At 41.8% G+C, this 13,629-nt stretch overlaps 1 protein-coding gene across 16 annotated transcripts in view; it reads left to right on the top strand.

Moving 5' to 3' along the window:
* Positions 1-13,629, top strand: part of BTRC (beta-transducin repeat containing E3 ubiquitin protein ligase) — a 165,712-nt gene that overhangs the window by 47,237 nt on the left and 104,846 nt on the right. For 8 of the 16 annotated variants that reach the window (XR_008445598.1, XM_054033511.1, XM_054033514.1 and 5 more), the window contains one exon: positions 2,902-3,009. The exons of the other annotated variants lie outside the window; for them this stretch is intronic. Coding sequence is in view for 7 of the 8 variants with exons in the window: in XM_054033511.1 (XP_053889486.1) it covers positions 2,902-3,009 (108 nt within the window). In the remaining variant the exon portion in view is untranslated. The remainder of the gene's footprint in view (positions 1-2,901; positions 3,010-13,629) is intronic. 16 annotated transcript variants of the gene reach the window in all.

Below are 13,629 nucleotides of genomic sequence, written 5' to 3' on the forward strand. Positions count from 1 at the left end.
GAGTATTTGACATCCGGCTTGGTTGGTGGCTGGGGATGGAGGATGTTGAGATTTTCAGAGATCAGGCTGTAAATGAAGTTGTTCTGTTGGGTCACTCATCTGATTTACACACAAGCCGTTTCTATTGAAACACCTGGGGCCTTTTGTTCGAGCTTGTGAATAAGCTTCTTTCAGTCCCCAATTGTAATTTAGAGTCTCCGCGTCTTTCAATGGGCAGAAAGCAAGTACAGGAATGACATTTCCCCCCAATGTGTGAACCTTTGCTCTTTTAAAGACAAATGTTGATTTAAAAAAAAAAAAAAAAAAAAAAAAAAGGAACAGAACTCCAGTGGTAATGTAAATCTTGTTACATACATGAGAAAGATCTTCGCTGACTTGCTCAAAAGTAACGTAAGGAGTTGGTTATTTTTTGTTGTGTACTTCCTCACAGATCAATAATAACTGAGGTCTGGACCAGTATTAACTAACTAGTTTGCATATGTAAATAAGTACATCCTGATTAGCTGCAAGGAGTTCTGTGAAACTGATCTTTTAACTTCCCCTATAAAATGTCCGTTTCAAAGAAAAACAGTTCCATTTTAAATGTCTGGTGATAATGGAGATAAATTCATGTTCTTATGACATACCAGATGTATACAATAGTATGTGTACTAACCTCTGCTTTTTGTGGCATCAAGGCTTACCCGTACTTGGTCTCTCTGCTTCCTGTGGGTCAGACCTTGATACTGACATCAGTAAAAGTAAATGACTGCTTATTTTATTATGAAAAATAAGTGCTTGCAGCCTTCGTGGGGAAAAGAGGGGTGGACAGAATGATTGCCGCTAATTCCTTTATGACCATTCTGCTATGAGTGGCACTTGGACATCTCTGTAATGGGTATGTTTTAAATCTCTAGAAGATGTACTTATGACTCAGAAATGCCCATGGCTGGACTCTTTTTGCTCTGTAGCCATATGTTTCTTACAATTTTGTTTATATTCCACTTAGCAGAGCATCTTAAGGAGTCAGCAATATTAAATGTGTTTTGGAAGTTCAATGCTAATTTTTAGCTTTGATTAGTGGGGACACCATCTCATTGTAGCTAATCTCCTGGTTACTGTTAGTGCGCAGTAGGGTCAATGAAAGCAGACACTGACAAATAAACGGCTTTGAATTGGTTTTAAATTAACAAATTATTAAAAATGTCAAATACCTAAAACGAAATAAATATATGCCGTTTGCTCCTGTTAGTTTTAAGGCTACAGTTGCCTGGACACGAGAAGAGCTTTATAGCTAATTAAAGTAGGTTTAGTTTTGTGCTTTTGCATTGGGATTTAGAATTCTTCTGTATGTGGGAGCACTCGAGTACTGTCTGGTAGGTTAAAACAGCAGACTGAGAAGTGTGACTTGGGTTTCTATTGCTTGCTGTGATACCTGATCCATAATTCCTGCTCTCTCTTGACTTAAGTTTGCCTGACAATAAAATAGGTGACACTTTCCTATCGCACAGGGGGGTTGTGAAGTTAATGTTTATAAAGTGTACAGATTCTTGAATTCTAGGTTCTTTATCAAGTGTAGAATTTATTTATAAAATTGAGGTGAAATTATATTAGGGTAACCAAAACTTCTAAAAAGCACCTTTTCCTAGGTTAAATTCTCCAGTGAATTTGAAAAATATGTATATTTTTGGAGCAGAAGCATCAATTGGAGCAAAATATCCCAAGTGACATGATGTAAACTGGGGATAGGGTTAAATTCAAGTGTGGTTTTCTGTATGGTAACAAATCATGAATATAGGAGGCTGTCCTCTTTCTGCCCATTTCTGGATTGGTCACATGGCTCCCACATATTAAATTTAATGCAGGACTTTCCACTCCTCCCAGAGCAGTGAGAAATACTGGCTGAAAAGACAGCTGCCATTTCACACCGTTACAGCTGTCCATTCCACTCAAATTTTCTCTCATCCCCCTGCTTCTGAGAAAAAAGGCTTAATATGGTATGGGGGTATGGAGATGAATAATATAATGGTGTGAGATTTCATGTCACTAATCTGTCATATCCTACTGTGTTTGTAACTAGCTGCCCATTTAAAATGTATCGGCACTACACCTCCATGCCAGTGACAAAATAAACAGCAAGTTTATGGCTCAAAAGTTCTGTAACTGATAAGAACAAGATTGCTGTCAAAATGCCAGTGATATTTTTAACCTTCAGTGCTAGTGATTTCAAAACTACGGATATCAGAATGGAATAATTTTAAATATTCATGGCTACTATTTTCCTTTTTTTTTTGATAGGCTGACCTCCCCCCCCCCCCTTTTTTTTTAATCCATTTGGAAAGGTGAAGAATCAGTTTGCTATGGTAACTGCAGTTTAGTTAATGAATAGCAGAGCAAGTAGAAACAGAAAACCTTTGCAGTCACTGAGTTATTATTGCCCATGGCAATAGGATCTTTCCCCCTCTTCCCACTCACTCTGGTGCAGAGGTGGGGTGGGAGTGTGTGGAACAAAATCTTTTCTCTTTCCCTGACACTATCCAGTGGAATTTGCCATTCATTTTTCTGCTTACCTTGCAGACTCTTTCACTCTGTGGTGTATTTGAGAGGTGGCTATGCATGGAGGGAGAGAACTGATTAATTGGAAAGAAATAACTTTGTTTAGCGCAGTACCACAAAAACAGATGCAAAAAGCTGATTAATTAATTTGTTGGACCATAACCTCTTTTTTTCACTTTTTGGTACTGTGTCATCTAAGAGTTTCTGAGGGGACAGATCAATCAGTAGTGTGTTTCTTGAAGCTGTTTCAGTCTTAAAGGCCAGCTGCAACTGTATTGATGCAATTCAGCTAAGCCGTCAAAGTTCCTGTAATCTGTGCCATCCTGTCTCATACAGTCCCATCTCATAGTTGTCCTTTCTCTGCAGTGCTCTATGCCCAGATCTCTGTGGCTGGGCTGCTCCAGCCTGGCGGACAGCATGTCCTCGCTGCGATGCCTGTATAACCCAGGGACTGGCGCACTCACAGCTTTCCAGGTACTTTCTCTCTCTCGCTCGCTCGCTCTCGTCTGCGTATGCATGTCTGTTTCTTGCTCTCTCTTGCTTGCTTACATCATTTATTCTGCTTCAAACTGTGTGCTTCCTCATGCCATTCAAAACTCCTACAGTCATTAAACTCATCTCATGTAGATTCTGCGTGTATCACTCTGGGGCATTTTCATTGCATTGTTTTTAATATCCTTTTGCCTGAATTGGTCTGGTACCATCAACTTTTTGCCATTGGTTCTCAGGTGTATCAAAAGCATGCAACTGAACTTTAACAAGGGTCACTGGCACACAATATTCCTCATACAGTCTCTGATCTGGGCCTACGGACAGCCAATTGCCTTAATCTTGCTATCAAATTTTTTCTTAAAACTGTTAGAGGAATTTGCAGTGGGCTGGTGCAGTGGCACTGATAACTGATGCCCTGCGTTTGTATTTGTTTTGTTAGATTTAATAATGGCAGCCCAAGAGCTACCGTTACAGAAAATGAGAACACAGAAAAGTTAACCAGATGCTGCACGAAGCAAGTGGATTTTGCACTGTGCTCTGAAGTTTGGTAGATTTTTGACTCTGAGCTGGCAAGGGAAACCATTCCAAGGACGGGGAAGGGTCTGCTGCTAGGCATGAAGTATTCAAATCTTCAGTTCTGATAGCAAGCGTGTCCCACCCAATCTTAATTGTGTCAATATGGAGTATGGAGTGAGAGGCAACTCTTGAATAACCATGTCCCAGACCATTCAGGGCTTCAAGATCCTTGCCAACACCTTGAATTGCAGCTAGAGATAAACATGGAGGCAGTGCAGATCGAGCTACTCACAGGTGTTGCTTTCGTGCTGGGCACTCCTGGAAGCTGATAACTGATTCTGCACTAGTGGAGGCTTCTGGGCTAGTTCAGAGGTAATGCCTTGCAAATCAGGCCTTGGAGGCTCAGTGGCATGAATGACTGCTTCAAGGGGCACACTAGAGAGGAAGAGCTGGAGTCTGTTGTCCAGGCAGCTGGTGGCCAGTGGGGCTTTCCCCCAGCAGCCCCTGGGAATCGAAGAGCAATCACTGATCTAGTAGGCCCCTCAAGTTGTGAATCATTTGGACAAAAGTCAGTTACCTGCCTTCAAGAGATGGCATGCAAGAATCCTGCATTTTCCTTTGGATCTCGTTTCCTGCTCCAGGATTGGCGGGACTAGGGAGTGCTGTGGAGAGATGCTCTCAGTCCCGAGGGAGGCTTAAGTGCCTTACATCATTCTGCAGCAACCCTTCTAGCTGACCTAGCACTAGCACTGATGGACTCCAGAAGGTGTCCTGTCAGCCTCCTTGGCTGAAGCAAGCTCCCTGCAGAGCTTTCAGTGGGGGAGGGGAAGAGAGTGTTTATATCCTTCTAAGAGGACTCTGGAGACACGGGCAGTATTTAGATTCCTACTTCTAATCCTGATTTGCATAATTTGACTGAATCAGATGGGCCTCTTTTGGGGTTTCTGCTGAGGAATAACTATCCGACGTGTTTAAGCTCTGCTTTAAGGGCGAACCCTGAGAGTGTGTGTGGAGCAGTTTGCATACTGAAACCAGTACCCCTCTTTCTGCTTGATCTGTGTCCGATAGTACAATATATGCTTCTGTTTTTAGCAAAATCATACATTTATATAGCACCTTTTATCTCCAGATACCCCAAAGCACTTTACAAACTACTGGTATTCAAGTATCATTTCACCTCTAACAAAATGTATCCCCATCTGAAGCTGAACAAATCAACTGTGTCACAGGAACACAACTGCTCAGGACTGGAAGTGGTGATGAATACCATATCCAGTGAGAATTTGGGATTTAGCTACACTCAACTCCCGTGAGAAATTTCCGAGGCTATTTAATGACTGAGAGTGACGGGAAACTCTGCCTCACGTGCCATCCGAAACACCTCTCTAGCAGCACAATACCCTAGTCCCATACTGGGGCGTTGGTGCTGTATTTACTGAAGGGAGAAACTTTGAACATCCAGCACCAGTTTCTGCAGCATTTGCATTGTCTTTATCCCAATCAGTTTTTGAATAGGCTTTGACCTTTATTAGCTTGCAAGGTCTGATGAGATTTGTTCCTTAGGTTGCTGTCTATTTTGTTGCAGTAATCTGAGTGGGTGTGTGGTTGGGACATTCAGTGACCAGGATATCGAGATATATTTCCACCTTTTTTGGTGCTATACAGAATTTTCAGTGTTGCATTTTAAGATCTGTTTTTGTAGCCCAGCAAATTTTCTCATATTAAGCTACTTTTTTTTTTAGCAAGCTTGAAGTAACTGGAGAAGAATATCAATTTTCTTTGCTTGTGGCAAGAAAGAAGGTGCCATCTGGAATGCCACTTAGTCACTGCTGAATTTGTCTAGTTATTTACATGCTTTGCCATGAAATGCTCAGACAGAAATGGCAGAACAGGCACTTTCTGAATAGTTCAGCTAACAACCTGCTGACACCTCATGGGAAGCATTGGCAAATATTCGAGTTAGAGAATTCTCGTTATGTCAGATGACATCCAAGTTTCTCATCCTGTGTTTGTTTTACTATCAGAAACATTTGTTTGAAAACAGGCTCTTACAGTCCCTCAATTCAATTTGACAACTCTTTGTGACATCACACCAGGTAGCCACAATGTCAAAACTGGAGTTCTGATTTTTGCGTGGGGCATTAAGCAGCAGGAGCGATATATTTCTCTAGTGCCTCTTATCTCAGAAGATCCAAATGTGCTCTCAAACCATGATTGACCACGTAAGTGAAAAGCAACCAGCGCTTGATGGAGACCAACAGCAAACTGGTACACGACATGCTGCGTAGCAGAGGATGACAAAAGGACTGATCCCCTACTCTTAAGAGCAGAAGTGCCATCAGGCATTTAATGGCCATGAAGAACATGCCATTCCAAACTGATGGCAAATTTTATCCCACTGTGACCCTCCTAAGCAACAGAAATCCTGTTTACATGTAGATGTTCTTAATAATAAAAATAGTCATATGCAGTTGTCTCTGAAACGGAATATTTTTAAGTTTCCAGGACACACAGCAGGAGGTGTATTTATATTCTAGTGAAATTTTTCACTTTGAATAAAATTGTTTATTTCCCCTATCGTAAAATACTTGCCAGAAAAGGAAGGATGCAAGTTCAGAAGTCCGCATATGTCATATTTAAGAGCCGTAGCTGACTGTGAACCATGACTTACTGTTAAACTTGGTGTTAAAACACAAGAGGGCAATGAAAATGGAATGTGTCTCAAGACATTCAAGGTTGCAAGGTTTGAATGTGAAAAAAAGTTAAAGTAATCTGGGTTTTCTCTTATTTGGGTAACAGATGTTTGGTGGTAATAGGATTTAGCCCTCATCTAGTGATGGCCATCTGTAGATGTCAAGTGCTTCACAAAGGTGGGTAAGTGTGATTATTCCCATTGTACAGGTGAGGAAACTGAGAAGCAGTGAGTTTAAATGACTTGCCCAAGCTCTCACAATAAGTTTGTGGCAGAAGACTCCCACCCAAGTGCCACATCAGATATAGACTGTAAACTCTTTGGGGCAGGGACCATGTCTTTGTTGTAAGGTGCCTGACACAATTTTGGGTGCTAAAAAGAAAAGAAAACAGTTGTAGGCTGCCAATTCTGACATCCAGTAGTATGGTGATGGGTGGCATAGAAAACAGAGAAGGGTTAGATTCTCCGTGGTAGAGTCAGAAGCATCCTGTTGGATGAAGGGGAGGATTGCCTGCTTTACAGAGTATTTCATCTAAATTCCCACAATCTGCTATACTTGAAGCTGGTTAAATTGAGTACTTGAGCATGAAGCAATACACACAGAACGTCACTTCCACAGGCTGTAGCTCCTTAAAAGATGAAGGTGGCTGTGATCTCTGCAGTTTTGTGAAAATTAGTGTGACCTTATTGATGACAGAGGGTGCTGTCTTTTGATTGGGCAAAGCCCTTAGAATGAAGTATATGAGAGAGCAATTTTGACGTTAGCAGATCGGACAGGGTTAAGATGCAGATGGCACATGTGCACCATCTCTTCTGATAGAGGCCATTTTTGGAGAAGGGTGAGGGATAAAGATGTGGGATGATTGAGATGCATGGGCCACAATCTGGTATACACAGCCTGCAAAGAGAAAGGGGCAGCTGTTTGTTTGTTTTTTCTTGCTTGCTTGTCACTTTTCACCATGGCTGATATTGATACATCTGAAATGATTTCTCTTAAGAGGGGCATTGTCAGTAATTTATATCCCATGTTCAGCTTTCTTTGTAAATTTCAAAGCACGTTTCCTTTGGACTATTCATGGGTTTTATTTAAAAAGTTGAGTTTTTCATTACTGAAAATTACTGTGTATATATAAATATGAGAGGTAATGATGATATTATTGATGGCCTTAAGGTAAGTAACCCATACAAAGCAAGCTGTGCATGTCTGCAGTCATTGTGTTGGGTGCAGATGTCTGTTACAATTTGTCTAAAATGAATTATTCAGCACTGGAAAGAGCAATTATTAGTATGATCGTTTTTGTGTCTAACTGGAGGTGAAATATACGGTCTGGTCAAGAGATTCCATCGGCACCGAGAAATAGCTGCACTTGACCAACCCTTGCTTTGCATTCCCTGCTCTGGTTCTGTTCCAGCGGCCCTGTGAAATGTGCCTGCGGGCTATTTACAATGAGATTATAAAAGTGAATCAGAATTTTGGTGACTAAGATCCAGAGCGTGTGGCTCTGGCACCCCCCAGCTGGTGGCAGGCTCACCCCTGTTTATGAATGTAGTTAGGTGGCCCCCCACTGTTTACAAGACAGCAGAGGTGAGATCTTTGATTGACAAGTCAGAAATGCATTAGATCATTCCCTCTGCCAGTCTCTGGTTCATGCTGTTAAAAATGTCAGCCTCTCCAAGTTTGAATGGCAGCCCGAGGGCCTCCGAAGCTTTTTGTTTTCTGAGATGGAAACACAAATTGGATGTGTGCCTGAGCGCTTCATCCTGGGCTGTAATTTCATCTTTTAGCTAAGAACCACAAGGTACATGAGCAAAGCACCCTGTAAACAATAATACTGGGGAAAAAAATAAACAAGGTCGTGTTTCTGGTACGCTGATCCACCGGTGTCCTGACCTCTATCACGTTGAACATCTCCACTCTGATTGCTGTTCCCTTTGGCATTACAATGAGAGGGGGAGAGACTGACAGAGGAGGCAAAGATTTAAAGTTGCAGTGTTACAGTTCCTTGTATTGGCTATGAAATATTGAACTGCCACAATGTGACACTTGGATTTTTAGGCAACGGTTCTTATATGAGATGTTTAGAGTCCACTCCTCCTGCTTCCTTCACCGCGGCTCATTGATAAGCAGGGCCCTGCCAAATTCATGAAAACACGTCCCGAACCGTGACATCTGGTCTTTGGTGTGCTTTTACTTTATACTATACAGATTTCACGGGGGGAGACCACCGTTTCTCAAATTGGGGGTCCTGACCCGAAAAGGAGTTTCGGGGGGGCGGTTTCAAGTTATTTTAGGAGGGTCGGGGTAGTGCCACTCTTTCTTCTGCACTGCCTTCAGAGCTGGGCGGCCGGAGAGTGGCAGCCGCTGACTGAGGGCCCAGCTCTTCAGGCCACAGCGCAGAAGCAAGGGTGGCAATACCACACCAGACCATCCTTCTGTGCTGCTGCTGGGGGCGGCTCTGCCTTCAGAGCTGGGCTCCCGGCCAGCAGCCACTGCTCTCCAGCTGCCCAGCTCTGAAGGCAGCACTGCCCCCAGCATCAGCACATAAATAAGGGTGGCAGTACCGCAAACCCTCCTACAATAACCTTCCGACCTCTCCCCCACCCCCCACACAAACAACTCCTTTTTGGGTCAGGATCCTTACAATTACAACACTGTGAAATTTCAGTTTTAAATAGCTGCAATCATGAAATTTACGATTTTTAAATCCTATGACCATGAAATTGACCAAAATGGACCAGGAATTTGGTAGGGCCCTATTGAGAAGATTGAAAGCAATAGCAATTAAATGCATGAAAAGGAATAAGAGAAATGGCAGAAATGCAACCAAATTAACTGCTCGATATTTATTGGTGTGGCAGAGTTAAAGGTTCAGGAGTCCAATGTCCGGTGGAGTAAGATGCGTGTGCACACTAGTCTGTGATTTTTAAATGGAAGGATGCTGCAGCGCTAGTCTAGCTGTATGTGTCTGTGTGGTGTTGGGCTTTGGTAAACAGATACAGTGCTATAGGGCAGTGCACACAACAAAAAATATTAGAGAACCTACTTATCATCCAGTTGCTTTAGTGACCTTGAGATCTAGCCAGTTCATTAGATCTTCATAACCAGTGCTCCATGTTCTCTGTCATTCCATGGCTGGGAAATCTACTACAGAATCCATTCTTTGATGCAGAATTGTGCTCTAGGATCTAAGCTTCCATTTAAAAAAAAATTGTTTCTGGTCTGTATGATTGCAAAGGAAATGTTCCAAACATGGCAGTAGATGAGTAAGTGGTGTGGCTTTTTCTGTTAAAAAATGCTTTTACAAGAGTGAATTACAATTTAATAACTGGAAAAGTGTTTCTTTTCTACCTAAATGTCTAACATTTATAACTTTTGAAAATATAAATGTATGTTTCAGGTCTCCAGTTGAAGGCCTGGTCTACACTAGGGGCTTGTCTACACTGGCACTTTGCAGCACTGCAACTTTCTCGCTCAGGGGTGTGAAAAAACACCCCCCCGAGTGCAGCAAGTTTCAGCGCTGTAAAGGGCCAGCATAGACAGTGCCCCAGCGCTGGGAGCCACACCCCTCGTGGAGGTGGGTTTTTAGACTCTGGGAGAGCTCTCTCCTGGTGCTCTGCCGTGACCACACAAGCCACGGTACCAGTGTAGAATAGCCCTAGGAAATTAGCTCAGTATAACTACGTCGCTCAGAGTTGTGAAAAATCCATACCCGTGAGTGATGCAGTTAAACTGACCTAACCCCTGGTGTAGACAGCGGTAGGTCGACAGGAGAATTCTTCCATCTCCATAGCTACTGCCTCTTGGGAAGGTGGATTAGCTATGCCTCTGGGAGAACCCTCCCATCAGCATAGGTAGTGTCTTCACTGAAGTGCTACAGCAGTGCAGCTGCACCCATTTATGTGTAGACAAGCCCTAAGTAGCAAAAAGAGTGGTACAACGGAGCCTACACCATTCAACTGTTCGCCCCAGCATACAACAATCAATGTGATCATTAGCATAAAAATGCATTGTAACCACTAAGCTGCCACTGCTTCAACTCTGCATTAATGATCTCGTGTTACTGTGTAAAACTCGGAGCTGTTCCTGGTAAGCAGAGTGGTGAGGTCTAGCGTAGCAGCATTGGTTGGTTGATCAGTTAAAAAAAAAAAAAAAACAACTCTTCTGCCAGCCAAGCCTGGATTTTCTTCCCTCCCCTGTTAGAAGTCAGAAAGGTGTATAAAGCTGTTTTGACAAATGGCATACGTAGTGCCACATTGAAGGGATACAGGTATTTTTAAAGCTAGCTCCAGTTCTTGAGGATTGTGAACATCTGCTTAGAGGTATTGTAGAGCTCCACAATGCACTAATTGAATTACTCTCTTCTGGAGTTGCAGACTGCACTAATTGAATTACAATCAGCTATTTTGTGTGTGTGTGTGTGTGTGTGTGTGTGTGTGTGTGTGTGTTGAAATGAGCAGGGCTGAAGCCTTGGGGAGCAGGAAGGTAGTGGGAGACATGACAGATCATATGTACTGTGCTGCTATCTAATGGCTACTTGTGGTACTACATGGTCTCAGGGGAAGAGACAGTATTTCAGTCCTTTGCATAACCTAGGGCTAAACTCATCCAATTTAATTCTGGTGGTCCCAGGACATTTTTTAAAGCTTTAAATAATGGCAAGAAGGAAGTTTCATTCACTAGAATTTCTAGTTAACAATTTGGTTTTTAAAAAGCTTTAAAGTAACTTAATTTAAAAAAAAATAAGATTGAGGTTCCAAATATTTTAACATAGCTCTTATTTAATATCAGTCTTTTTGCTGTGCCTCTAATGGCAGCTTTAGTACCCCGTATTAGGGGAACGAGTGGATTAAGCATGCTGCATCAAAATCCCTCTTAAACATTAATGCCTGCCTGCCTCTCTCTATTCCTGTATATGGTGAAGTTAGTACCCGGATAGCCTATTGTAAATCACTGGGCTTTACTATAATTTTGTGTTTGAAAAACTCTATGGGAAAAGCTTAAAATGTAGCCAGTTACACAAGATCAGGTTCTACAAATCTCTGCTGAACTGGCAGAATTAAAGAATATAATTTTACCACAAACCTGGGAAAGTTTTGAAACACTGAAAAGTGCAATAAACCTTCCTCATCCAGCCTTTTAAGTCTTTGTTAGTCACAATTCAGTGATTCATGTGAAACAAATATCACACATTCATAATTCCAAAGAGGAGGAACTTTAATGCAAACACACAAGAGAACAGAACAAAGTCTGTCCTCTTATAAAGCGGGCATTTAACTAGGCACATAACAGTTTGAAAATAAGCCCTATAAGAGATATGTGCTTGCAGAATCCTAAAATTCAGAGGTAGAAGGGAGACTTAAATCACATTTTTGTCAATTTCTCTTCTATTAAAAAGTTGTTCCCCGCAGCATATGAACACTTCCTGGTTTATGTACAAAAATAATCAGATGTTCTATTCTTCATGCTCTTTACTATTATGAGAACTAGGCAGCTAGATACAATACTTCACTAATTTCCACTATTCTTTTTCGGCTTGTTCTCACAAAATAATTTCTCAACAGAGATCTAATAACAGAGATAGCACTGTAGTGAGGTCTCGTTAGTAAGACTTCATTACTTTTCGAAAGATGCTAATGTAACTTGCTAGGATGCTATTTAGTGTAACTAAAACTAAATGACACTTGTCAGAATAAATAAACAACATATACAGCGATATGTGAGATCCTTTTCTATTGCATTTGTTCACTTACTTGCCATCTCTTAATATCTGATCATCTAATGTGAATCAGCAAGGTTCCACTATATGTGCAACTACTGTGACGTCTCCGGCTTCATTGAGATCTGCAAAAAGACAAAAGAATTCTGCAGACTAACATTTGGTCTTAAATGCCACTTTTTGAGGAGGTGTTAACCAAATCAGTCTGCAGAATTTATTTTGGTTTATAGTTGCTTCTCTTTAGCATTGTATCAGATTGTCTGCCTTCTTGGGTTCCTTTTGAAATAGTCAAGGAGACTGTTTCCAGGAGACATTGCCAATCAAATGTTCAAATAATTAATTGCAGTCCTAATGCTCTTGTCCAAATGTTACATTTCGGCGGAGGAGGGTTATTTTTAAATGATTGTCAGTGTAATTTGGCACCACTGTCAAATGTTCTTTGACTCTGTCCGTGAACACCGCAGTGATCAAGCCAGCCACATACATGCAGCTTTGTAGAATAGAACTTGGGATCTACGTCTCCAAATACACAGCTGTATATCCAGTAAACTAAAGGAGGGTTTCTTTTAGCCCAGTCCATGAAAGGAGCTAATAAACATATGAACATGTCTGGTATCTCACAAGGGTGTGCTCTGCACTCCTATGGCACTTTAGAAGTGATGAATGAAGTCCACAGTGACCCCATGAAGTAGGCGATACATGTTTGTCCATGCCATACTCTCACAATACCTTTCCTTGTCAAGTTTTAGAAAACCAACGCATCAATGTTTTGGATTGTTCATAATAAAAATCCTTGTGCTCAGCGAGCCCCTTCTTACAGTGTCTCCTGCTGGTGGAGCCTGGAATTGGAGGCTTTTTTACAGAGTATGAGTCACCTTCATGTGGCGCAGGAGTGAGCTCAGGGCTGCTTTAAGAAGCTGTAAGTGGGAATGAATCCATTCCATACAGGGTATAAAGTGCTTTCTTAAAACAATCTATTTCTGGAACCTAAATTGTCCTGGGACCAGTTCTTGATATAAAAATTCATAGAAACCTGTTTTTCAGAGTGTGGTAACTTCTTGCCATAGTGCTGTAGTGTTAGAATTCACATTGGCCAGGTTGTTCTGTAAATTAAACACTGACAGCTCCCCTCAGGGGAACAGCCAATGTATTTATGATGATGTGCTGATTACACAAAATACACTGCAAGCAGAAAACAGCTGCAGAGAACAAACCTCTTAAAAGAATACAATTACAAATAGCACCCTCAGTATTTCTAGTGGTGAGAGTAAAATACAGCATGCTAATGGAGCTTTTCTAGTCTGCTTCAAAAGAAGAAAAGGGCTATACGAAGGAAAGAAGCTAAAGTCTAGTTGGATGCACTTGCAGTGCCAATATAGAATGGTATATAATCCTGTTCCTGAAAGTGAGAGTCAAGAAAATACCGCAGGGCCTTGTCTACTGCAGACCTCGCTTCTTAAAATGTCTTTCTATTGTAGCTCTACCAGCATTGGCAACAGTGGGAGCACTAGCGTAGGCCAGGTGCCAGCATTTTAACCACCACCACAACCCTGTTCCGAATGGATCTAAGCAATATGGTGGTTAAAATGCCAGCAGATGGTCCACACTAGCACTCTGACCATGGCTAACAGCAGAAGAGCTGGGACTGGGGGGAAACTTCATGGGGAAAAAAAGTCT

Source organism: Malaclemys terrapin, chromosome 7 (assembly GCF_027887155.1).
Source record: "Malaclemys terrapin pileata isolate rMalTer1 chromosome 7, rMalTer1.hap1, whole genome shotgun sequence".
Taxonomy (NCBI): domain Eukaryota; kingdom Metazoa; phylum Chordata; order Testudines; family Emydidae; genus Malaclemys; species Malaclemys terrapin.